The sequence below is a fragment of the Dreissena polymorpha genome, chromosome 12 (genome assembly GCF_020536995.1).
Source record: "Dreissena polymorpha isolate Duluth1 chromosome 12, UMN_Dpol_1.0, whole genome shotgun sequence".
Lineage (NCBI taxonomy): Eukaryota > Metazoa > Mollusca > Bivalvia > Myida > Dreissenidae > Dreissena > Dreissena polymorpha.
The window spans coordinates 3,644,795-3,672,773 of record NC_068366.1 but is presented as its reverse complement, the minus strand read 5'-3'; the positions used below and the strand labels follow the sequence as shown (position 1 = coordinate 3,672,773).

The 27,979-nt window shown below is 37.6% G+C and overlaps 1 protein-coding gene across 5 annotated transcripts in view; it reads left to right on the top strand.

Annotated features, from left to right (window-relative positions):
• The window catches only part of LOC127853366 (carnitine O-palmitoyltransferase 1, liver isoform-like), a 76,031-nt gene extending 51,777 nt beyond the window's left edge, over window positions 1–24,254 (top strand). For 3 of the 5 annotated variants that reach the window (XM_052387844.1, XM_052387845.1, XM_052387846.1), the window contains exons 15-21: window positions 5,651–5,716; window positions 14,115–14,196; window positions 15,094–15,258; window positions 16,392–16,526; window positions 17,195–17,383; window positions 22,372–22,542; window positions 23,237–24,254. In XM_052387844.1, the coding sequence (XP_052243804.1) occupies window positions 5,651–5,716; window positions 14,115–14,196; window positions 15,094–15,258; window positions 16,392–16,526; window positions 17,195–17,383; window positions 22,372–22,542; window positions 23,237–23,308 (880 nt within the window). In that variant the 3' untranslated portion in view covers window positions 23,309–24,254. Of the gene's footprint in view, window positions 1–3,008; window positions 3,072–5,650; window positions 5,717–8,842; window positions 8,903–14,114; window positions 14,197–15,093; window positions 15,259–16,391; window positions 16,527–17,194; window positions 17,384–22,371; window positions 22,543–23,236 lie in introns of all 5 variants that reach the window. The other 2 variants (XM_052387848.1, XM_052387847.1) reach the window with 2 other exon arrangements.
• The last annotated feature ends 3,725 nt before the right edge of the window (window positions 24,255–27,979 follow it).

Below are 27,979 nucleotides of genomic sequence, written 5' to 3'. Positions count from 1 at the left end.
CAGGTCAAAAACTAGGTCATGAGGTCACTTAGTGCATTTTAAACATTGAGCATGGTGTCCTCTCTAATTCAAGTAGTTTTCATCCCATCTTCACCACACTTTGTCAGAAGTTGTATCTAGACGATGTCTAGGTCAAGTTTGAATATGGGTCATGCCGGGTTAGAAAACAAGGTCAGTGGGTCACTTAGTGCGTTTTAAACATTCAGCATGTTGTCCGCTCTCTTATTCAAATAGTTTTCATCAAATATCTTCACCACGCTTGGTCAGAAGTTGTATCTATATGATGTGTAGGTGAAGTTCGAACATGGGCCATGCCAGGTCAAAAACAAGGCCACAGGGTCACTTAGTGCGTTTTAAACATTGAGCATGGTGTCCGCTGTTTTTTGTGAAGACAACATGGAAAATATTCTGTGTCAATGCGGCATGTGGGGTATTTTGTCACGTCTGTGACAAAGCTCTTGTTTTTTTAGCTCGGCTGTTTTCGGATAAAACCTGAGGTATTGTCATAGCCAGCTCGTCATGTCTGCCGTCCATGTCAAGGTTTGTTTAGGTTTTGAACATTGGCTCTAAAATCAAAGTGCTTCAACCTACAACTTTGAAACTTCATATGTAGATGCACCTTGATGAGGTCTACACGCAACACCCAGTTTTGGGTCACTAGGTCAAAGGTCATGGTTACTGTGACCTGTAAAAAAACAAACAAATCTGACGAGCTTGCGCAGCCGAGCGTTGGCTCCCGTTATGAAGTGCTCTTTTTTTTTAAATAACAGGTGTCATTAACTATAATTTGAAACTGTGTAAGTTTTCTTGTGGTAAGTTTAAGTTTAGTGTTGTAGATTATTATATCCCCTGCACAATGAAGTTTTATTGGAAGGTATACTTCTTTAAGGTTGTCTGTCTGTATATGCTTTTTTTTCATTCCCTGATTTAAAAAAAATATCATTATACCCCCACAAACGAAGTTTAGGGGGGTATATAGGAGTGAACTTGTCTGCCGGTCGGTCGGTCGGTCTGTCGGTCCATATTAAGTGTCCGCTCGCTAATTCAAGTAGTTTTCATCCAATCTAAACCAAACTTAGTCAGAAGTTGTATCTACATGATGTCTAGGCCAAGTTCGGACATGGGCCTTGCCAGGTAAAAAACAAGGTTACGTGGTCACTTAGTGCGTTTTAAACATTCAGCATGTTGTCCGCTCTCTTAATCAAGTAGTTTTCATCCGATCGTCACCAAACTTGGTCAGAAGTTGTATCAAGATGATGTCTAGGCAAAGTTCGACCATGGGCCTTGCCGGGTAAAAAACTAGGTCATGGGGTCACTTTGTGTGTTTTAAACATTCAGCATGTTGTCCGCTCTCTAATTCAAGTAGTTTAAATCCGATCTTCACCAAACTTGGTCAGAAGTTGTATCTACATGATGTCTAGGCCAATTTCGAACATGGGCCTTGCAGGGTCAAAAACTAGGTCATGGGGTCACTAAGTGCGTTTTAAACATTCAGCATGTTGTCTGCTCTCTAATTCAAGTAGTTTTCATCCGATCTTCACCAATCTTGGTAAGAAGTTGTATCTAGATGATCTTAAGGCTAAATTTTAACATGGGCCTTGCCAGATCAAAAACTAGGTCACGGGGTCACTTAGTGCGTTTTTTAACATTCAGCATGGTATCCTCTCTCTTATTCAAGTAGTTTTCATCTGATCTTCACCAAACTTGGTCAGAAGTTTTATCTTGATGAGCTGTAGGCCAAGTTAGAACATGGGCCATGCCAGATCAAAAACTAGGTCACAGGGTCACTTAGTACGTTTTACACATTGAGCATTTTGTCTGCTCATTATTTTAAGTAGTTTAAATCCGATCTTCACCACACTTAGTCAGAAGTTGTAACTCAATGATGTGTAGGTCAAGTTCGAACATGGGCCATTCCAGGTCAAAAACTAGGTCACGGGGTAACTTAGTGTGTTTTCAACCTCACCATGTTGTCCGCTCTCTAATTCAAGTAGTTTTTATCCAATCTTCACCAATAATGGTCAGAAGTTGTATCTTGATAATGTCTAGGGCAAGTTTGTATATGGGTCATGCCGGGTCAAAAACAAGGTCACGGGGTCACGTTTTAAACATCACAATGTAGTCCGCTCTCTTATTCAAGTAGTTTTCATCCAATCTTCCCCAAACTTGGTCAGATGTTGTATCTAGATTATGTCTAGGTCAAGTTTGAATATGGGTCATGCCAGGTCAAAAACTAGGTCACAGGGTATCTTAGTGCTTTTTAAACCTCACCATGTTGTCCGCTCTCTAATTCAAGTAGTTTTCATCCAATCTAAATGATCTCTAGGACAAGTTAGAACATGGGTCTTTCTGGGTCAAAAAATAGGTCACAGGGTCACTAAGTGCGTTTTAAAAATTGAGCATGGTGTCCGCTGTTTTTTGTGAAGACCACATGCAAAATATTATGTGTCAATGCGGTATGTGGGGGTATTCGTCCTGTCTGTGACAAAGCTCTAGTTAATGTTAAATTTGTCATGTATTGCTTGTTCAGCTCATTCAAAGCTAATCACTCCAAAATCAGATGATTTTGCATTGGAATAGTGGATATTGTGTCTGTCTAGCAAGGGAGAGATCAAGGTTTTGATAGACAGTGGCCTAATGGATGTGGTGTCTGCTGGGTTATCAGGAGGTCCAGGTTTGAATCCCTACTCAGGACTTGTCGCTTTTAAGCCCTCACTGTATAGGAGACATTAAGCATTGCACTTGTTTGTCAGTGTTTATCTTCATGCATACCGAAATTCATAATGTGTATGTTTTTTATTTTGCTTAAAAATAAAAACAAATTGACAGTAAAAGTGTTTTAGATTTTTATGTTATACTGGCTAAGTTAGAATCAGAAATAAGGAATAAAAAGATGACCTAAAATTGTAAAACATAAGCTTTTTTGAGATTGGGAATGCGGTCAAATATCGGGCCCGAAATGTGACAAAAAATCCAGTGTAAGCTGTGTGATGTTGGCGGTGTTTCAGGGCGGATGCGCCAATTCAGGCTTACCTCTGGGAGTATATGTGTGCAACTGACTGCAACATAGGGTATATACATGTACCTCACCTCTGGCTTATAGAGGCGTTTTCTGCAGCTTTTGTGTGCATTTAATCCCTTTCTTGAGACTCTGCTATACCTGTTTGAAAGAATCAATCTTACACAAAATTGGCTAACTTTTGGGGACCATGCATCACACAATCTGACACATGTCTGACAAAAACTTGCACTAGTTTCTGATAGCAAGCCTGTGTCTGAAACCAAGAACATTGTTAATGCCTTGCAAGATTTTATCCTGATAAGTCAATGCATTTGACTGGTCAATCAAAGGCCTATCAGGCTCTATATAACCCCTTACCACTTAGATACGTATTTTGACGCATTTCTAGTCCCTTAGAAAGTTAAATTTAATTAAAGGTCTTTCTTACTTGACCCAAATTTCAAAGGTTTCAGTTCCAATCCTTAGATACTGATGAGCAGCAAACAGCATGAAACCTGAACAGACTGTGAGTCACTCACAGACTGTTCTGGTTTGATGCTGTTTGCCCATAACCATTTTCACTTAGCTTCTAAGTGAGAAAGGTATGACTGACAGTATGTCTGCAGACGGGATGCCTTGATGTGAGGGCAGGGTGGTTTTGAACACTATTTGGAAGTGTTTGTGGGCACATTTAACTTTTGCTCACTGATAGAAATCAACTGATGAACATTGCTGTTTAGTGATCAATGCGTGGTGAAGTTCTCAGCAGTGTAGGGAATCAGTGTTTGAAAGGTTCATTTTCTCTCACATTTATGTATAACATAGTAGAAAATCTATGCTTGAAATTGTATATTTGTACTCACATTTTCCATTATAGTTTTTACAAGGTGTATCATGTTCCAGGCTTTATTTATATTCAGCGATTTTTTTTCCCAATTGGGAAAAGTACTGTACCAGCCCAACTTGGAAAAATTTGCCCCAAAATTTCTGAAAATGGGAAAGTTAACTTTTTGCTTGCAAATACTTTAAAATTGATAACTAATGCTGTAAAGTTTTCAAGATTATATTTTCTTAGGTTCAAGCCATGCCCCGGTAGTTGCATAGGGAAACTAACTAAATGTTGCATCTTATTTAAAAAAAAAAAATTATCATATTCTTTTAAGCTCACCTGAGCAAAACGTGCTCATGGTGAGCTTTTGTGATCGCTTTTTGGCCGTTGTGCATTGTGCGGTGTCAACATTTGCCCTGTAAACTCTCTAGAGGCCACATTTGTTGTCCAATCTTCATGAAATTTGGTCACAAGATTGGTTTTAATGATATCTTGGATGAGTTCAAAAATGGTTACGTTTGCTTCAAAAACATGGCTGCCAAGGGGCAGGGCATTTTTCCTTATATGGCTATATTACATTCTTGTTAACACTCTAGAGGCAACATTTATTGTCAGATCTTTATAAAACTTGGGCAGAAGATTCATCCCAATAATATCTTGGATGAGTTCGAAAATGATGCCGGTTGGTTGAAAAACATGGCCGCCACAGGGGCGGGGCTATTTTCCTTATATGGCTATAGTAAAACCTTGTTAACAATCTAGAGGTCACATTTATTTTCTGATCATCATGAAACTTGGTCAGAAGATTTGTCCCAATGATATCTTGGATGAGTTTGAAAATGGTTTTCGTTGCTTTAAAAACATGGCCACCAGGGGCAGGGCATTTTTCCTTATATGGCTATACATGTATTGGCTATAGTAAAACCTTGTTAACACTCTAGAGGCCACATTTATTGACATCTTCATGACATTTGGTGAGAAGATTGGTCTCAATGATATCTTGGATGAGTTTGAAAATAATTATGTTTGCTTGAAAAAAATGGCTTCCAAGGGGCGGTGCATTTTTCCTTATATGGTTATAGTAAAATCTTGTTTACACTTTAGAGGCCACATTTACTGTTCGATCTTTATTAAACTTGGTCAGAAGATTCATCCCGATAATATCTTGGACGAGTTCAAAAATGATGACGGTTGGTTGAAAAACATGGCTGCTAGGGGGCGGGGCATTTTTCCTTATATGGCTATAGTAAAACCTTGTTAACACTCTAGAGGCCACATTTATTTTCCGATCTTTGTGAAACTTGGTCAGAAGATTTGTCCCAATAATATCTTGTTATCTCAGGTGAGCGGCTTTGGGCCTTTCAGGCCCTCTTGTTTATTTAAACCTTTAATTGGGAATTTTGTAGGTTTGCCGTTTTCCTGTACTTTATACAGAAGGAAAAAAATCGCTGATATTAATATATTTTTGTATCACATGAAATGCATAATTTACCTCAGCCAGCTATGTTAATGTGTGTATTCCCATTAGATAACACTAGAATAATTAAAGCATGTTGTGATCAAATGCATATGAACTACCAACCAATAACAACCTACTGATATTATACTAATATTATCTATAAGCTCATTTATCCTTAGGGAATGCAGCCCCTTCATCTTTTGTTTGCACCACAGTCTGATATTGTATGAAGTGCTACAGCAGAAGCAGATGTGAAGGTGTGTTACAAATGATGCCTAACAGACCATTCTGTCTCTATGGTTACCTGTGTTTTACAGGGCCATGTCTCACACTTGTTTCTATGGTTACGTGTGTTTTACAGGGCTGATGCTCCGATCATGGCTCATTTGTGGGAGTTCGCTGTGACTGATGACCACAATTTGTTTGGGTATGAGCCGGCATGCCTGCGTTACTTCATCCTGGCTGGAGCCCTCTGGCTTGCTGACCATTGTGTCAGCCTGAGAATTATATGAGCCTTGTTTTAATAAAACTGGGCTTAATGCATGTAGGTAAAGTGTCATCCCATTTTAGCCTCTGCAGTCTGCACAGGCTTATCCTAGATGACACTACACTCTGATGGTATTTTTGTTTAAAAGCATTCTCTTCTTAGCAAAAATCCAGGTAAGGCAAAAAGTGTTGTCCCTGATGTGCCTATGCAGACTTCACAGGCTTATCTGAGAGAACACTATAGACACATGCATTAAGAGAGAACACTATAGACACATGCATTAAGAGAGAACACTATAGACACATGCATTAAGAGAGAACACTATAGACACATGCATTAAGAGAGAAAACTATAGACACATGCATTAAGAGAGAACACTATAGACACATGCATTAAGAGAGAACACTATAGACACATTTATTAAGAGAGAGCACTATAGAAACATGCATTAAGAGAGAGCACTATAGACACATGCAATAAGAGAGAACACAATAGACACATGCATTAAGAGAGAACACTATAGACACATGCATTAAGAGAGAACACTATAGACCCATGCAGTAAGAGAGAACACTATAGACACATGCATTAAGAGAGAACACTATAGACACATGCAGTAAGAGAGAACACTATAGACACATGCATTAAGAGAGAACACTATAGGCACATGCAGTAAGAGAGAACACTATAGACACATGCAGTAAGAGAGAACACTAAAGACACATGCATTAAGAGAGAACACTATAGACACATGCAGTAAGAGAGAATGCTATAGACACATGCAGTAAGAGAGAACACTAAAGAGCCATGCATTAAGAGAGAACACTATAGACACATGCAGTAAGAGAAAACACTATCGACACATGCAGTAAGAGAGAACACTATAGACACGTGCATTAAGAGAGAACACTATAGACACATGCATTAAGAGAGAACACTATAGACACATGCATTAAGAGAGAACACTATAGGCACATGTATTAAGAGAGAACACTAAAGACTTATGCATTAAGAGAGAACACTATAGACACATGCATTAAGAGAGAACACTTAAGACACATGCAGTAAGAGAGAACACTATAGACACATGCATTTAAAGAGAAAACTATAGACACATGCATTAAGAGAGAACACTATAGACACATGCATTAAGAGAGAACACTATAGACACATGCATTAAGAGAAAACACTATAGACACATGCATTAAGAGAGAACACTATAGACACATGCATTAATAGAGAACACTATAGACACATGCAGTAAGAGAGAACACTATAGGCACATGTATTAAGAGAGAACACTAAAGACTTATGCATTAAGAGAGAACACTATAGACACATGCATTAAGAGAGAACACTTAAGACACATGCAGTAAGAGAGAACACTATAGACACATGCATTAAAAGAGAAAACTATAGACACATGCATTAAGAGAGAACACTATAGACACATGCATTAAGAGAGAACACTATAGACACATGCATTAAGAGAAAACACTATAGACACATGCATTAAGAGAGAACACTTTAGACACATGCATTAAGAGAGAACACTATAGACACATGCATTAAAAGAGAACACTATAGACACGTGCATTAAGAGAGAACACTATAGACACATGCATTAAGAGAGAACACTATAGACACATGCATTAAGAGAGAACACTATAGACACATGCATTAAGAGAAAACACTATAGACACATGCATTAAGAGAGAACACTATAGACACATGCATTAAGAGAGAACACTAGACACATGCATTAAGAGAGAACACTATAGACACATGCATTGAGAGAGAACACTATAGACACATGCATTAAGAGAGAACACTATAGACACATGCATTAAGAGAGAACACTATAGACACATGCATTAAGAGAGAACACTATAGACACATGCATTAAGAGAGAACACTATAGACACATGCATTAAGAGAGAACACTATAGACACATGCATTAAGAGAGAACACTATAGACTCATGCATTAAGAGAGAACACTATAGACACATGCATTAAGAGAGAACACTAAAGACACATGCATTAAGCCCAGTTTTCCCAACAGCTCATATGCTTCATTTACTAATACGCCCTTTCACAAACTTTTTTTGTTTTATACCACATGATGCATGCGAATATTAACAGTATCTTCAGCTAACCAGTCATCCCATAACGAGTCCAGTGACATAACTGCACCTAATATTTCCATGCACAGCCAGCTGGGTGTTTAGCCTGCCTGCGAGTTTGCATGAGCATGTTGTGTTTGTCCAGTTAGTTTTTGGCTGTTATAGTATTTTGTTGTTGATTTGTTTCTAGTATGTTCCGTTTTGTTTTTTGGTTGTTGTGAGCTCTAATGTACAATTAGCCATTTAAAAAAACAACAACATATAGCGCTTTCTCTATTGCCAGTTAAGAGGAAGCTTCAGTTGCATAGTGTCAGGAGTGAATTTAAATTACCAAGTTCTTTAGGCAGCACACCAACACAGTAAACACATTTACACTATCAAGTCACTTTGGAGGGAACTATACTTATCTTATGGGGAACAGTATTCTTGTAAGCTCTGAACACCATTTTTTTTTTACAATATCACAATTACTGTCCCTAAAAGTATACCATTTTTACAAACTAATTCTTCAACTGCTTAAAATAATAGTTGTCTACCGCTGTTTTCACAATATCTAGCTCCTACCAACTAAACTTGGCATTTTTTGCTTGCCCACTATTCATTGTATCCACTCTACTTGTGCGTTTGTGTACAGGTAGGTATGGAATTAAAAACTGTGCAATACTGTCCTGTGTTTGCATGCTCATTCCTGTATATCTAACAGTGATGCCCACTAACGCCAGGTAGCAGGTACTAACCTTGACAATGGCAGGTGCTTTCTAGGATGACATCAGGAGATGAAAGATTGGTCACAGTCAAACCATATGACATTTTCATTGTGTGCTGCACCTGTCCCCAGTTGGCAGTACCTGTCCTCAGTTGGCAGTACCTGTCCTCAGTTGGCAGTACTTGTCCAGTGTGTATGCAACTATTGTAAGGTGTGTGTGACGCATACACTTCAGGGCTGATGCTCCCGTCATGGGTCAACTTTGGGAATATGGTATCGCAAGCTTGGACCTTGGGTAAAACATACCATTCTCTTTAGTCCTTTTTTACTGTACACTGTACACTAACTGCTGACAACAGGTGAGTGAAATAGATAGGCTGCTTTACACCTCTGTCATTCACACACCTGACATAGTAAAGGATGCATGCAGTGATGCAGATGTTTCAAATCCTGATTTTTAGCTCGGCTGTTTTCGGAGAAAACCCGAGGTATTGTCATAGCCAGCTTGTCATCTGCCGTCCTCCGGCGTCGTGCTAAGACCTTTACATTGGCTCTAAAATCAAAGTGCTTCCACCTACAACTTTGAAACTTCATGTGCAGATGCACCTTGATGAGTTCTACATGCCACACCCATATTGGGGTCAAAGGTCAAGGTCACTGACCTCAAAAAAAAAAAAAAATCTGACAAGCTTTCATTTATTCAAAACTGCACCCGCAGCCGAGCGTTGGCACTCGTTATGCGGTGCTCTTGTATGGTTTTGTGGTGATTGGAATCAATAATTTTGTTATGTTTTGAAAAAAATACACTTATTTGTCTTAATACATATATATTTAATCTAAAAATGAATAGGAAGCATGTCCAATGTCCTTCAAACATTTTGATATTGACAGTTTCATCTTTAGGAAAAAAAGAGAGAATTCTTCTGAAATGAAAAGCTATTGAAGATTGTGTATGAACAGAGTGGTAAAAAAGCCAAGAGCTGTAGTTGTTGTGTCTGCTTGACCCTGCCCCGTCATCCTACCACATCCTCTTATCGCAAGCTCAATCACCACAGGGCCAAGCATACAGCCTTTCAAAGCATTATGCAGCCACTTAAGCTTATATTTTTACACGCATTTATTCCACGTATCTTGCATTGTTCTTTGTGATGACTGTTATGCAATGGCTTAATGTATAACAGAGCATTTATTTAATTTCTTTGTTATGCCTTACGAAAAGTGTCTGTGGGTTGTGATTTTCTTGTACCATTAATATGATAATATTTAAAATAACTTAGTATTGAAAAACAGTTGGTAATCCTTTAAATGCTTGATTGTTATATCCCCCATTACGACATAAAAGGGAATGTACTGATATCACCATGGTTGTCATTCTGTCTGTATGTCCAGAGACACACATTTGTCCATTCTAAACTTTTCAACAAACACTTCAAAATGTCTGGCTTTGTTCTGATATGGAGTTGTGCAATTAAAATTACAAAAGATATGCCCCTTTTGCAAGTCTCAGCCTTGTTTGGAAATGGTTGCATTAAAAATCATGGCCAACAGGGGGTGCAAGTTTCTTTCTATGGCTATAGTCAAACATTGTTATCCCCGCCGAAAAAAAATTCGGAGGGGATATAGTAATTGGTCATGTCCGTCTGTCCGGCCAGCCGAAACTTTGTCCGAAGCATAACTCCAAATCTATTCAATGGATTTACTTTAAACTTAGAATATAAACAGATGGCAAATAAGAGAAGTGCAGTGACCAAGAACCATAACTCTATCTACCTTAGTTTTTGAATTATCTCCCCTTTTATATAACTTAAAAGTAAATTTTTGTCCAGAGCATAACTCTAAATATACTAAAGGGATTTACTTGAAACTTGAAATATAAACAGATGGCAACTAGGAGAAGTGCAGTGACCAAGAACCACAACTCTATCTACCTTAGTTTTTGAATTACCTCCCCTTTTATATAATTTTAAAGTATATTTTTGAACGGAGCATAACTCTAAATCTACTGAAGGGATTTACTTGAAACTTGAAATATAAACAGAGGGCAAGTAGGAAAAGTGCAGTGACTAAGAACCATAACTCTATCTACCTTAGTTTTTAAATTATCTCCCCTTTTATATAACTTTAAAGTAAATTTTTGTCCGGAGCATAACTCTAAATCTACCAAAGGGATTTACTTGAAACTTGAAATATAAACAGATGGCAACTAGGAGAAGTGCAGTGACTAAGAACCATAACTCTATCTACCGTAGTTTTTGAATTATCTCCCCTTTTATATAATTTTAAATTAAATTTTTTTCCGGAGCATTACTCTAAATCTACTGAAGGGATTTACTTGAAACTTGAAATATAAACAGATGGCAAGTAGGAGAAGTGCAGTGACTAAGAACCATAACTCTATCTACCTTAGTGTTTGAATTATCTCCCTTTATTTAATTTGAAAGTAAATTTTTGTCTGGAGCATAATGAATTATCTCCCTTTATTTGTTTTTACAAATATTATTCTACTCTTTAAAACAAATGTTGTCATACAAGCAAACTCATTTCGGCATTTTCTTGTTAACACTGGAAGTTACATTTTTTCTCTTATCTTCATTGAAATTGATCAGAAAATGTGCCATGATATCTTGGCCAATTTCCAAAATGGTTTCGGAAACATCACAAAGCTGCTAAGAACAGTTTAGTTCCCCCGAAGTCTCAGGTGAGAGACCAATTGCCGTCTTGTTTATCAAATTATGCCCCTAGGGTAAAAGTGGGTCAAAACTAGAGGTCGCATGCTTTTTACAAACTTTTATAAACCTTTTTATCTCAAATCACTGTCTACTTTCGGGTATATAATTAGTTTAATGGTCATTTTCAAAGTTTCTTTTAACCATGCTCATGTGGTCAAAACTGTCCAGGGTTAGGATTCCCATTTATGTATCCTAAATATTATGCAATTTGGTGTCTGGGGGTGGGTGGGTCTCAGTACCTAGTTTTGACAATGCAATTTATGTTGACCCCATGTATTCAGTTGTTTAGTTGTTGCAACTCATGCTTTTTGACTCGGAAACATATTAAATATTTGTCTTACTCATTTGTGAGCTTTAAATAAATCAAATTTTGTATTAAAGCAAAATCATATTAATGTTTATTTTACTATTCCTTTATATTCTGTTATTGACAAACTTGTTTAAAGAATTGACCATGTATGCTGAAAAAAGCTTCAAATGTTTTGTTTTTATTCCATTACTTATTCTAAGTGAATGTGTTCCTATGCATATGTGTGAAGTGTCTTCACAGTCTGCTTATCATGGAAGATATGTTCCGCATAAAGCAGTTGAACTGTCAGTCAGTCAGTCCGTCTGTCAGTCTGTCTGTGCGTTTGTCTGAAAACTGTAACATTGGCCATAACTTTTGCAAAATTGAAGATTGCAACTTGATATTTGGCATGCATGTGTATCTCATGGAGCTTCTCAATTTGAGTGGTGAAAGGTCAAGGTCATCCTTCAAGGTAAAAAAACAAAATCCAAGGGAAGTATCAAGCTTTAAAGGGAGATGATTTCTATTTTATATCATTTGGCAAGTACAGATAATTTTCACAAGGAAAGTAATATTTTTTAAAGGGATATAATTTTTTTTTTAAATAAGCGGCGCAGTAGGGGGCATTTTGTTTCTGACAAAAAACATCTCTTGTTTTTAGAAGAGACTGCCTTTGTGCAAAAAATTAAATAAAAGCGGAAAGTGTTGTCCCTGATTAGCCTGTTCAGATTGCACAGGGTAATCTGGGATGACACATAATGTACATGCATTAGACCCAGTTTTCTAAGAACGGTGTTCTATTGAGAAAACAAGTCATGCTTGTAATTTTTGCACAAATAAAGCCAATAATATATAAAATTAAAACCCAAACAAAGCAAATAGTAAATACAGAAAATAGTTAGGGTGTGATTTTAATTCATGAACAGCACAGATATACAAAACATTTGATTTAAAAATGAGATCTTAATTTTTATGCCCCCGGATCAAATGATCAGGGGTATATTGTTTTTGTCATTGTGTGTGTTTGTGTCCCAAAACTTAAACCATATTGAAGATAGCAACTTGATATTTGGCATGCATGTGTATCTCATGGAGCTGCACATTTTGAGTGGTGAAAGGTCAAGGTCATCCTTCAATGTCAAAGGTCAAATATATGGCTTCAAAGCGGAGCATTAGGGGGCATTGTGTTTCTGACAAACTCATCTCTTGTTTACTAATAGACTTGAGCCTTGCTCTGTGAAAGCAGGGCTTAATGCATGTGCAAAAAGTGTTGTCCCAGATGAGTCTGTGCAGTCTGTACATGCTAAAGTGTTGTCCCAGATGAGTCTGTGCAGTCTGTACATGCTAAAGTGTTGTCCCAGATGAGTCTGTGCAGTCTGTACATGCTAAAGTGTTGTCCCAGATGAGTCTGTGCAGTCTGTACATGCTAGATTGTTGTCCCAGATGAGCCTGTGCAGTCTGTACATGCTAAAGTGTTGTCCCAGATGAGTCTGTGCAGTCTGTACATGCTAAAGTGTTGTCCCAGATGAGTCTGTGCAGTCTGTACATGCTAAAGTGTTGTCCCAGATGAGTCTGTGCAGTCTGTACATGCTAAAGTGTTGTCCCAGATGAGTCTGTGCAGTCTGTACATGCTAAAGTGTTGTCCCAGATGAGTCTGTGCAGTCTGAACATGCTAAAGTGTTGTCCCAGATGAGTCTGTGCAGTCTGTGCATGCTAAAGTGTTGTCCCAGATGAGTCTGTGCAGTCTGAACATGCTAAAGTGTTGTCCCAGATGAGTCTGTGCAGTCTGTACATGCTAGTGTTGTCCCAGATGAGTCTGTGCAGTCTGTACATGCTAAAGTGTTGTCCCAGATGAGCCTGTGCAGTCTGTACATGCTAAAGTGTTGTCCCAGATGAGTCTGTGCAGTCTGTACATGCTAAAGTGTTGTCCCAGATGAGTCTGTGCAGTCTGTACATGCTAAAGTGTTGTCCCAGATGAGTCTGTGCAGTCTGTACATGCTAAAGTGTTGTCCCAGATGAGTCTGTGCAGTCTGTACATGCTAAAGTGTTGTCCCAGATGAGTCTGTGCAGTCTGTACATGCTAAAGTGTTGTCCCAGATGAGTCTGTGCAGTCTGTACATGCTAAAGTGTTGTCCCAGATGAGTCTGTGCAGTCTGTACATGCTAAAGTGTTGTCCCAGATGAGCCTGTGCAGTCTGTACATGCTAGTGTTGTCCCAGATGAGCCTGTGCAGTCTGTACATGCTTATGGAGGATGATTCTTTCTGCCTGAACTGGATATTTGCAAAGAAAAGACTTCCTTTAAATGAAAAATTTGGAAAAAAGACAAAAAGTGTCATTGCTGATTAGCCTTTGTGGACTTCACATGCTAATATGTCAAGATGCTATTCACATGCAATAAGCCTCATTTTCCCAATTCCTAGCTCATATCACCATGTCACGGTATACCTGCATGTAGGCCTATTGTAGGCAGGTGCTGTGTATGTTACAGATACACAGAGGACGGACACACGAAGGGAGAGGCTGTGAATACACCCAACCCTGTCAGACTGGAGTGGGACCTTGCCCCAGAGGTATGGGATAGATATTCAGATTTACAACCAGGACATAACTGTTTTAAAGTGTGTAAAAAGTGTGTGCTTTGAGGAAAATGTAATATAATTTATGTTTATTAATACAATTATTAACATAATGTTAATATGATGAAAGTCAAATAACTAAAGTATTGAAGTGCAGAAGCATCCAGTAAGAATGTATTACATGCCAAATCATTCTTTAATGTTCTAACTAGTATCTTTGTGTGTGACCATTGTTTCTATTGTTCTTCATAGTATGGGTAGTTATAAATTGTCATTACTTCATTAAACTTTCAAATCATGCAGTTATCCCCAAAAAATGGTCTTGCACCTAAATTTTTCATTCTCCTGCTTTAAAAGTGTTTTTCCCCAATGGAAAACAAAAGAATAAAGATGAATTAAAATTAAAAAAAAGACAAAATGAGGTCAAAAGCACCTATTCCCAAAGAGGTAAATTCGAGCAGTTCACGCCCACAGTGCTTGGATGAGCTCTGGGTTACACATTCAAGGACGCCAGGTTAGATTTCTGGTATTTGTGCTTGTGTGATGGATGGTCATGGTGTTCTTCCCTTATCTTTAGATTGCAGTCTGTTAGTAGCATGAGTATTTCATGTTTGGCACTGGTAAAATCAGCTTACACCGAACAAGTTCAAGTTCTGGTAAGATAACTGAAAGTTTTGTGATGAATGAAATACTCTTGAAAACAAAAAATAATCAATAATAAATTGATTATTTCTGAGCAAAAAAAATAAACCCACGCTTTCTCCTCTCCACTAAGATGTATAATGGATACCTGTGAGGAGAATAAGAGCCATTGTGCAGTGGCTGCAAACTGGGACGAGTGTAAACAGATGACGTTTATTTAAGTATGTGTTTTATGTCTTTCTTCCGCAGTGCAAGAAGGTGATTGCCTCCAGCTACCAGACCTGTCTGCGCCTGATCAGTGACGTGGACCTGCACTTTCTCATGCACGACGCCTTCGGGAAGGGCCTCATGAAGGAGTGCAAGACTAGCCCCGACGCCTTCATACAGATGGCCCTCCAGCTTGCATACTACAGGGTACTTTCACACTTGTATTTCTGGTTTTATTTTGTTACTATTTAATGTTAGATAAACATTCATTTAAACCTCCCTCTTGGAAAACTGGGCCTTATGCATGTGGGTTAAGTGCAGTCCCAGATTAGCCTGTGCACTGTTTGCATAGAGCATAGATTAGCCTGTGCACTGTTTGCATAGAGCATAGATTAGCCTGTGCACTGTTTGCATAGAGCATAGATTAGCCTGTGCACTGTTTGCATAGAGCATAGATTAGCCTGTGCACTGTTTGCATAGAGCATAGATTAGCCTGTGCAGTCTGCTCTTTGTTATCTAGGACGACAGTTTTTTCCTAATTTGGATTTGTGTAAACAAGAGACTTCCTTTGAAGGAAACATATCATTAAAGCAGAAAATGTCATCCTTGATTAGCCTGTGTGGCATCCATTAAGCCTTGTTTCCAAGACCGCAGTTCATTTCTTATAGATGGACATAATCAGCCTTAAAATATATGCATTCCAGGCGTAACCCCACTTTTCACAACCACCCAACTCTTGGTTTTTCAAGCAAATGACAATTCTCAGTTGATTTGATATTAATACTGCACGCCTGTTTCTACACGTAATTCCAGTTTTCTTTTAACACAGTTTAAGAATTTTGAAAAGGACAATTGTATTCACCCACTGTCTTTTACCAACATTGACATGCCACTACTCAGTTTTAAGCCCGTCTTGCCTATAAAGCCATTTGGAGGATCAAAAGTCAGTGAGGACAACTTTTTTTTTATAAATTGGAACCCTTGGCAGCAACATTAAACAATATATTTTCTGAAATACTTAATATTAATGCATTATATGAGCCGCATTCTGAGAAAACTGGGCTTAATGCATGTGTGTTAAATGTCATCCCAGATTAGCCTGTGCAGTTCGCACAGGCTAATCAGGGACAACTCTTTCTGCTTTTATGGTATTTTTAGTTTCAAGGAAGTCCCTTCTTACCGAAAATCAAGTTTAGGCAGAAAGTGTCATCCCTGATTAGCCTGTGCTGACTGTACAGGCTAGTCTTGGATGATTCTTTACGCACATGCATTAATTCTAGTTTTCTGAGAACAAGGCTCATGTTTAAAAGAGTCTTTTCACAATGCTGTGTTTGTTCCAGACTTCCAACAAGTTCAGTTTGACCTACGAGTCCAGCATGACTCGACTGTTCCGTGAGGGACGCACAGAGACCGTCCGCCCATGCACCATAGAGTCCTGTGCCTTCGTACGCGCCATGGAGGACCCAAGTGTGCCGGTAAAGTCTAGATTGAAATGCCCTTGTACTTTGTTATTTGCCATGACCAGATTCAAACAGATTTTTGCAATAAGCTATAATCATACACAACAATGCATTAGTATCAATTGATGTCTGTGATTATGTTGACCATATCCTCTGGCTTGTACATGCATTTCATAAACATTAATGTTGTGTTAGTACAATTGATAAACAAGACACATTTGAAGGTGTTTTAAAAGTGCTTTTGATGGTGAAACCCAGTTTTTCTTTGTAGTTTATTGAATAAAAACAGTTAGCATCCTCTTGGAAAAGTATATATAACCTGATTAAAAAGCTAACAGATCAAACTCAGTTGTATAAAATTCTAATCATTTTCAAATTGTATAACCAAAAAATACTCTATAAAAACAGAAACAGTAAGTGTTTACAAATGTGGTAAAGTTTTTGTGTATCACCTAGAATAATAATTTGCAAATAATTGAGACCTTGACGTGATTGAGAAGTAGTCTGTGAAAGTTTGGTTGTATGCATGTGCGTAAAGTGTTATCCCAGATTAGTCTTTGCAGTCTGCATAAGCTAATCAGAAACAAGTGTCTTCTTAACAAAAATCGTGTCTAGACTGAAATTGTGGACTGCACAGGGTAATCTGGGGCGCCTCTTTACGCACATTCATTTCTGTTTGGCAGCGTGCGGAAGTCTTGAAGCACTTCAAGGCGGCCACCGAGCGTCACCAGCAAGGTTACCGTGATGCCATGACGGGTAACGGTATAGACAGGCACCTGTTCTGTCTGTACGTGGTGTCCAAGTACCTGGAGATAGAGGACCCATTCCTGTCAGAGGTGCTCAGTGAACCCTGGAGGCTCTCCACCAGCCAGGTAATTCTTCAATAGCGTAGAATATGAGCTGTCCTCTGTGGAAAAGGGTTTTAATGCATGTGCGTAAAGTGTTGTCCCAGATTAGCCTGTGCAGTCCGCACAGGCTAATCAGGGACAACACTTTCCGCTTTTATGATATTTTCTGTTTCAAGAAAGTCTCTTCTAAGCAACAATCCAGTTTCGGCAGAAAGTGTTGTCCCTGATAAGCCTGTGCGGAGTGCACGGCTAATCTGGGATGACACTTTATGCACATGCATTAAACCCCCTTTTCACAGAGCACCGCCCTTATATATTAGCCTCACTTTCGAAGAAGGGGGCTAAATACATGAAGTAAAATTTCGCCAGAAATGTTTATCTTCAGTGCATATTGTCAAGGTTTTGGCAGTTGAGTTATTTTTTAAAAGTTATTGCCCTTAGTTTTAAATTAATGTACATATAAAAGAATCCGTGCTCAACTCCACATTTATTTGGCAAGACATTTGTGTTCATTTTTGTACACAATCATTATCATTTCAAAGTGCTACATCTTATATTGTCAAGGTTGCCCTATTGAGTTATTTTTATGCCCCTGGTAGGGTGGCATATAAAAGTTGAACTGTCCGTCAGTCAGTATGTCATTATGTGTGTATGGCAGTCTGTCTGTCCGTCCGAAAAAAACACTTTAACATTGGCCATAACTTTTGCATTATTGAAGATAGAGACTTGATATTTGGCATGCGTGTGTACCTCATGGGGCTGAACATTTTGAGTGGTGAAAGCTGAAGGTCAAGGTCATCCTTCAAGGTCATATGTCAAATATATGGCGTCTGTCCGTCTGAAAACATTAACATTGGCCATTACTTTCTCATTATTGAAGATAGCAACTTGATAATTGGCATGCATGTGTATCTCATGAAGCTGCACATTTTGAGTGGTGGAAGTTCAAGGTCAAGGTCATCCTTCAAGGTCAAAGGTCAACAAAAAAATTCAAAGCGGCGTTCTCACGAAAAAAAAATTAAAGCGGCACAATAGGGGGCATTGTGTTTCTGAGGAACACATCTCTTGTTAAAGGTGTTATTGCCCTTTGCTTAAATAACATATATGTTTTGTGCATATCTCCTCCATTTTGCATGTGTTTTTAGCCAAACTATTACTTACAGAATAATTATCTGCAAGGGCTGCTCTTCATTTTTTCAAGGTTTCATGATTGCGCTATTTTTAAAGGTTTGCGTCAAACTTTAACATTGTCCATAGTTTTGGCCACAGTTTTTGCAATATTGAAGATAGCATCTTGATATTTTGCATGCATGTGTATCTCATGGAGATGCACATTTTTAGTGGTGAAAGGTCAAGGTTATTCTTCAAGGTCAAATGTCAATTTTTGCAATATTGAAGACAGCAACTTGATATTTGGCATGCATGTGTATCTCATGGAGCTGCACATTTTCAGTGGTGAAATGTCAAGGTCAATGTCATCCTTAAATGTCAAAGGTCAAGGTCTTAGGTCAAATATAATAGGGGACATAGTGTTTCACAAACACACGTCAAACTTTAACATTAGCCATAACTTTTGCAATATTGAAGATAGAAACTTGATATTTAGCATGCATGTGTATCTCATGGAGCTGCACATTTTGAGTGGTGATTGGTCAAGGTCATCCTTCAAGGTCAAAGTTCAAATATTTGAGGGGGGGGGGGGGGGGCATAGTGTTTCCAGTTTCAGCCAAACATGGCCGGACCGACGGCCATGACCTGTAAAATTTTGTAAGGGACGGCCTGTCGGTAAAATTTACAAGACCGATTGTCCATTAAAAAAAATGAAAACAAATTCTTTGGTTTGTATATGTTTATTAATTAACGGCTCTGAGAGTTTTCTGAGGTGCAATAATAGCGATAGCGTGTTTATACACATGCTTTTCCGTACCAACGCTCTTTCTGCTGACAAAATTTTCCAATGGCATCTAATTGGTCCCTTTTTTATGCATCTTACCAATGCATGTCAGGACGGTCCAAATCCATGACGGCCTAGCCGCTAAACAAGATAATCATAAATCTGATTATTACAATTTAAATGAAACATATATCAATTTGTGTGGTTGTAATAGCAATAGTAATGTATAATAACAGGGTTCGCACAGACCTTGAAAAGTGCTTGAATTTCAATGTTCTCCTTGAAAAGTGCTTATAAAGGCTGTGTAGTGCTTAAAAAGTGCTTATTTGCATATAAAAACTTAAAAATGCTTGAAAAGTGCTTATTTTGGGCTTCAAAAGTGCTTGAAAAAAGTACAAAGGGTAAAAATATATAATTTCATATCTTTTCCATGAGTCCGAAGTCGTTGTTTTTTTTTCACAATTTTATATGACAGTTCTGATCTGTTTGTACTGGATCGGTACAGGCTGGTATGCGATTTAGAACATAAGGGAGACAACTACTAATAATCTTCCGCCAATTGGTCTACTTAGTATTTTTGTACGCATTATGCCATTTTTAATACAGTGCTGACAAGTTGAAATATTACAGCAAATAAATTCATTTTTCAGAAAGGGTGGCTTTTGAAGTAACCTTGGGTTGTTGACAACGCCAATTCTAAAGTCAAAGCATCTTCTAAAGTATGCAGAACAGATATAGAGATCGCTAGTATGGGGGAATCGGCGTTGAAAAGCCACATAAGAGTGCATTTAGAACATTTAGAATACATAATTAATACAAATAACAGGTTTTGTTTTGGTATGTGTTATGCCTTTGCTCAAATACTATATCATAATGAAATATCTTACTTTTGATTAAACAGTGTTACTGTAGCAGGGTAGTGCAGTCTGTTGTAAGTCACATAGAATGTCAAGCAAGAAGAAACCTATTTAACGAAAATGTTGTCAGTATTGGACACAGAATAATATACAGTTTTCAGTAGGTCGGACTAAAAAAGTGCTTGAATTTGTATTTTTTCCCTTGAAAAGTGCATAAAAAGTGCTTGAATTTCATTGGAGAAAATCTGTATGAACCATGAATAATGATCATGTCATTAAAACCGTTATTATCTTGGCTGTCAATGCCCATGCGTGAAAAAGGCTGGTCGTCATTTAACGAGGCTGTCGTCGGTTTAAGCCGTAATGACCAGACTCGTATCTGACATTCACGCTAAGCGTAGCTTAGGTAAACAATTATCAGCTTTGGAAAATGTTCTTAAGATATTACAAATGAGCGATTCCCGTTTATATTTACTGATAACATGCGTTCAACATTGAAAAAAATATGTTTTAACTAATCAAGACTAGTACCATGTATGTCGTGTATTATTATTTAATGTCAGATACAAATGTGTGACCTTGAAATTAATAGCTATTTAATCATTTATCATTTTTTAACATAAACACCTTGTTCCCAGAAATGACACCAAGCTATTTTACTATTATATTCTGTCGCCAGTATGTCCTGAAAAAAAAGAGTAGGTCCTGTATTTTTATGCCCCCCTTTGAAGAAGAGGGGTTATATTGCTTTGCACATGTCGGTCCGTCTGTCGGTCCGTCCACCAGGTGGTTTCCGGATGATAACTCAAGAACACTTAGCCTAGGATCATGAAACTTCATAGGTACATTGATCATGACTCGCAGATGACCCCTATTGATTTTGAGGTCACTAGGTCAAAGGTCACGGTAATCGAAATAGTAAAATGGTTTCCGGATGATAACTCAAGAACGCATACGCCTAGGATCATAAAACTTCATAGGTAGATTGTTCATGGCTTGCAGATGATCCCTATTGATTTTCAGGTCACTAGGTCAAAGGTCAAGGTCACGGTGACCGCAAATAGTAAAATGGTTTCCGGATGATATCTCAAGAACGCATACGCCTAGGATCATTAAACTTCAACGTTAGATAGATCATGACTCGCAGATGACCCCTTTCGATTTTGAGGTCACTAGGTCAAAGGTCAAGGTCACGGTGACCCGAAATAGTAAAATGGTTTTCCGATGATAACTCAAGAATGCATACACCTAGGATCATGAAACTTCATAGGTAGATTGATCATGACTCGCAGATGACCCCTATTGATTTTGAGGTCACAAGGTCATAGGTCAAGGTCACAGTGACCCGAAATAGTAAAATGATTTTCGGATGATAACTCAAGAACGCAAACGCCTAGGATCATGAAACTTCACAGGTAGATTGATCATGACTCGCAGATGACCCCTATTGATTTTGAGGTCACAAGGTCAAAGGTCAAGGTCACGGTGACCCTAAATAGTAAAATGGTTTCCGGATGATAACTCAAGAACGCATACGCCTAGGATCATGAAACTTCATCGTTAGGTAAAGCATGACTTGCAGATAACCCATATTGATTTTGAGGTCACTAGGTCAAAGGTCAAGGTCACGGTGACCTGAAGTAGTAAAATGGTTTTCGGATGATAACTCAAGAACGCAAACGCCTAGGATTATGAAACTTCATAGGTACATTGATCATTACTCGCAGATGACCCCTATTGATTTTCATATCACTAGGTCAAAGGTCAAGGTCACAGTGACAAAAAACGTATTCACACAATGGCTGCCACTACAACGGACAGCCCATATGGGGGGCATGCATGTTTTACAAACAGCCCTTGTTTCAGATTTAACAGGACCTACTGTCCTGTAAAAATTTGCCTAGTTTGGATTTGACTGTGTTTCACAAACACATCTTGTTCTTTATAATTCAATTACAAATTCTCACTCTCCCCTTTTATGCAACTATGCAATCATGGAGACGTACATGTATGTTGGGAAGTTATTAGTTACTAGCATAGATATGTGCACGTAGAGTCTTAGCACCTGTAAACAAGTATCCCCAGGAAAAGTGAATGTAGGTTTATTGACCACTATTCATTGAACTACTGTGGGAAACAAGAAAAAAAACACATTAAAACAAACCTTTCTGACAATTGCACGTATTCAATGCAACTAAAAAGCTGTCATATTGGCCAAAAATACCAAACAAAGACACAAGCCACACCTGTTCTGCTTCCAGACGCCTCACAGCCAGACAGACAAGCTGGAACTGACCAAGTACCCCAACCGTATCTCGGGCGGTGGAGGGTTTGGTCCCGTGGCAGATGATGGCTACGGTGTGTCCTACATCATTGCTGGAGAGGACGTGCTGTTCTTCCACATCTCATGCAAGAAGTCCTGTCCTACCACAGTATGTAGCGCTGTCTTGGCCTGTCTGAACATGTATTTAGCCTCGTTCTGAACAAAAACTGGCAAAAATGCCTTAAGTGTTGCCCCAGATTAGCCTGTGCAGTCTGCACAGACAGGCTTATCAGGGACAAGACTTTCCGCTTTTATGTTGTTGTTTTCTTTTAAAGGATTGAGAAGGAGAAATTGGTGTTGTATTTTGCTAACAAATACATGAAAATTAAGGGAAAATGTTTTCAATATTTTTTCACTTGGGTTCAACTTATAGAGCTTGTTATAGACATGAACTAAATGACTTTAATTAGAAATTGATCTGTACCTGTCTAGCTGCAGTTTCATTAAACTAATTTGCAGGTGCTGCTTTATTTGAACCTCAGAGAATTGGGCTTAATGCATGTGCGTACATTGTTTCCCAGATTAGCCTGTGAAGTCAGCACAGGCTAATCTGGGATGACACATTATTCCTAAACTGGATTTTCGCTAGGTGGAGACCACGTTTAAACCAAAAATTCCATGAAACCAGAAAGTGTCCCTGATTGGCCTGTGCACTGCACACACTTATCTGGGATGAAACTTTGCACACATGCATAAAGCCCAGTTTCCCATACTTAGGCACATTTTATCATAGTCTTAAAATTAGTTTTGCTTAAAGGCATACATGTATTTGTATGACAAGATTGCATGCGGTATACTTGCAGAGCTCTGAGAAGTTTGCCAATGCGATATGCAAGGCCCTCGCCGATATAAAGGACCTCTGCCTCAAAAAATGATGACAAACCGGGTTTATAGGCTAACAAGGACTAGAGATCTACTTCATTTTGTGAAATGTGTACTCCAGACTTTTTGTTTTGTTTTATATTTGTTGTATTCTATGTGAGCTTTTAGTGTGTGTGTCAGTTTGTTTTATCACTGTTAAACTCATCTTATCGTTTGCTACCTTTTAAAGATGTTTTTTCACTGGCTAGTTGTAAAATTGGTGAAGACTGAGTGCTGTTACATTTATCATAGTAAGTAGTTTAATTTGACCATTTAATTTAATTCAAACAGAACTATTTGAGTCACACACCCACTGTGAATGGTTGTTGCTGAATGAGTGTTAACCAAATATATTTTGTCTTAGATTTGCATTCGTTTTTTATGATGTTCATTTTTATTTTGCGTGTGTACTTTTTTCATATAATTTCATTTTGTTTTACACTTACCAAAGATATTTCATCTCTACATGTTCAACAATGTATTTCCAATATCACTACTCCAATTTTGAAATGTTAAGTTTCAGTTGTGTCTGTGTCAGTATGCCATGTCCCACTTTCTGTGATGAGATACTAAGCAATTCATTTTTTTTTTTTCATTTCTGTTGTCAAAATACAGACATTCTGTTCTTTTTTCAATGAAAGTATAATCTGTTTATCTGTCTTCTGCAGACTGTTTTATTTCATGAGTTAATGTGTCTATCTAATGTGTGGAAGTTGTTTTATTATTGTAGGTGTTTTAGATTCAGTAAAATGTTTTTATTTTGTTTGAGTACAAAGTTTAGTATACAATGCATTCACACATTTGAAGATTTTATACATTTTAATTTTTACTGTTACACAGTTTTAATGTTCAAATGGCTGATTCAATCTGATTGTTTAACATGATGTTTGTATCAAATCATTTGCTTATCATCTGTTTTAGGTTACCTTATAATCACATTCAATAAACGTGTTGACACCATCAAGTGTTTGTATATGTTGAGTTGAGCCTCGTTCTGGTAAACAGGGCTTTTGTTAATTGTGAAAAAACAACAATGTTACCACAGTGATTTTTATGTCCCCCTCTATAGTAGTGGGGGACATATTGTTTTTGCCCTGTCTGTTGGTTGGTCTGTTGGTTGGTCTGTTTGCACCAACTTTAACATTTTGCAATAACTTTTGCTATAATGAATATAGCAACTTGATATTTGGCATGCATGTGTATCTCATGGAGCTGCACATTTTAAGTGGCGAAAGGTCAAGGTCATCCTTCAAGGTCAGAGGTAAAATATATATGTGGCCAAAATCGCTCATTTTATGAATACTTTTGCAACATTGAAGATAGCAACTTGATATTTGGCATGCATGTGTATCTTATGGAGCTGCACATTTTGAGTGGTGAAAGGTCAAGGTCAGAGGTCAAATATACGTGGCCCAAATCACTTATTTTATAAATACTTTTGCAATATTGAAGATAGCAACTTGATATTTGGCATGCATGTGCATCTCATGGAGCTGCACATTTTTAGTGGTGAAAGGTCAAGGTCATCCTTCAAGGTCAGAGGTCAAATATATGTGGCCGAAATCGCTTATTTTATGAATACTTTTGCAATATTGAAGATAGCAACTTGATATTTGGCATGAACAGGGTATCAGGAACCTGTGTGTTCATTTTTTTCTTATAGTTTGAACAGATGGCATTAAATGAAAACAATTCTGACGTCATAATCAGCATTCGACACCAACCGGAGTCCGAGACTCCTTAAAATGAGACTCGGACTCCTTGTTTTTGCGTCAGGGGAGTCCGTCGGACTCTTTTAAAATCATCTTTGAATTTTAAAAAAAATCAGTTTATTTCCTTATTTGTTTCGCAAGATCAGAATGTCCGAACTTTTGTGGATCCGAAAATGTGCCACAAAACATTCTGCTTGAACACATGGACAAAACCAAAAGAATCCGAAATTATTTATTTTGGTTCCCTGTCTCTATCCGTGCGTGTAGTGTAGTAATAGGGAAACATACAAACTATGAAACGATCGTGGCCGTTTTTTTTCACTGATATTTTTCGCTGTAGTAAACTAGCTTCGCCAAACAGTTTCTCATTACTATAAAAATCATCACAATACCCGAAATTTTTACACATTGTAAGTTTTATGGCCCCCAAGGTACTGAAGATGGGACCGGCTGTGAATCATTTGAGTGTGAATGATCGATGATTTCAGTGGTTTATTGCAGTTTGTAGGCATTGTCATACCAACCGCACTAATCGGTTCCTTCTGTGTACTCCATTACGATAAAATCGTGGCAAGTTACTTAAGAGACTGATGATGGCAACAGGGTGTAACCCTCGTGGAAATTGTGTTTTGCAAAATATTATCTAAACATGTTTTCATGGTGTAAAAACCCAATGATGAAAATAAATTAAAATTATATTGCGTTACCCAATTTCCACGTTCTTATAAAGAATATATATAAAGCAATGAGAGATACATGGTTGTTACACCCTTACGATGTGATTGATTAACTATGACATTAACAAAACAGAAGGCTCCGAGAATTTTTGTTTACCCTAATGTCGATGTTAAACAATCCGTCATAATGCATAATAGTAAATAGTATATGTTGAAATCTTACAAAAATTAAGTAAATTATTTACTTAAATAAAACTGGAATGCGTTAAATATTTTGCAATGTGATATAACATATATTGAACAGCAGTCACTTACAACTTCGATCTGAAAACAAACATACAATAAAAATTTAACATTTCATGAATTGACATGTGTTATTCGACGAAAATATGATATTAAAAAGTGTCTTAATTCTTGGACTCCTTGAAATCTGTCCGGACTCCTAAATTTCAAAAGTTAGGAGTCCTTGGACTCCTTACTCAGATTAGTTAGTGTAGAACACTGATAAACACTGATAATGATTGCGTTTTTTTTGTAAGCGACATTGTTTATTATCTTCGAATGAAAGCTTGATCTTTTAAGTTCAATACGCCATAAAAACATTCCGACCCATCACTTTCAACAATACGATTTCACATATTCTTTACTGATGTCGTGCTGATATATATATAAAATCAGTGGCATTTTGGCACCCAAGGGAGAGAACTGCCGCTCGAAACATATCTGTTATCTTCCTCTTTCAATACTTCACTGTAATCCCTCTCTGGAGCATTTTCGTGCAGGGGTGTATACAATCTCCACGCAGAGTTGTCGTTCCTTGCTCTCACATACAACTCTGCATAAGGCTCAGCACGCCATTTTGTCTACCAAATAGCTAAAACCGAACAAACGCATACAATGTATATTTGAGTGGATGTTTAAGATCGCGTGCATTTAATTAAGAAATATGACTTTTAAATGTACGATAAATCGTGCCAAAAACTTGTGAGTTTTAATGCAACTCTTTGGAACTATTTTATTGCCCATTTACACAGATGTAATCATTCCACGCACTTCACAAATGTAAACAATTGTACATATTTTTTATTGAGTGACGTTAGGCATTGCTTCGACGTATTTATGTATGTCGGTTTCTTAACATAAAAAAAAACATATCAATTTTATAATAATTAATTAAGACTGATATAAGATATCATGGTATGAGATGGTTTTCTTTAATGCAGTTAATGCAATGTAACCGTCGTGCAAGAGATTGTTTAGTATACTGTAACCTCACTGATGAACGCTTGGAATGATCATGACATGAATGAGACGCTTTCATAACAATAGTCCGTTCTGAGCCCAACACAGAGGTGAATGTAATGTGACCGTCGTGCAAGAGATTGGGGGTGTATATACAAAGGCGTTGTTTGGAGTGTAAAGAGCGGATTAAAAACAAATAAAAACAGATCCGTCTTGGTCTATCGTTTGCCTGCAAAACTAAATATTCTTATAGACTAATACACACAAAAATACTGTTTAAAAATGAAAATTTTCAGAATTATTGGTATTTACACAGCATGTGTAGCCAATTTTACTTATTTTTTACCTAAATTTATTTTTTCCCTAAAAAAATCTAAAATTCACATGTTCTTAACCAAAATACAACATCTATGTTATAGATTTTGTTAAATAAGGATAACTAACTTAAGTTTCATCAGAAATATGTGATAATTACCATGTTTATCAAACAATTTTACTTAGTAAAAGGTGACGAAAGCAATGCAATAATGTTTTTCATATACAAGTGATATGGTCTATAGGAAGCCATCATTGTGTAGAACGATCTCGTGTATTTGTGTTAGCTGTTGCATTAGAGTTAGGGACTTTCCTCCCTACCTATGAAGCAAACTGGAATAATAAACAAAGTTTATACATGATACAATCATAATTGTTAGTAGCAGTAACATAGGCGTAGGTGTTAAGAGGCTTTCGAGTGTCGGTGTCTAATGTCAAAGTTGTATGTAGCAAGAATCTTCAAAGCGGTATATGAATTAATCATTAGAGGTTTAAGTTCATTTCGGTTGTTTGGAGGTATTTATAAACCACGCTGAATGTCTAATAAGATTCGTTCAAACCGTCATTGTTCAACAAAATACCACAATATTCCAAGATGGATTTTCCAGAAGAAAGCAAGTAAACGAATATGCCCATAATGTATAATAACATAATTATACTTAATAAAGATTAATATTAAGGTTTTAGTTGGGTTGTTTTGGAGGTAGTTTTAAGCCATATTATTAAGTGTTCGTTCAAG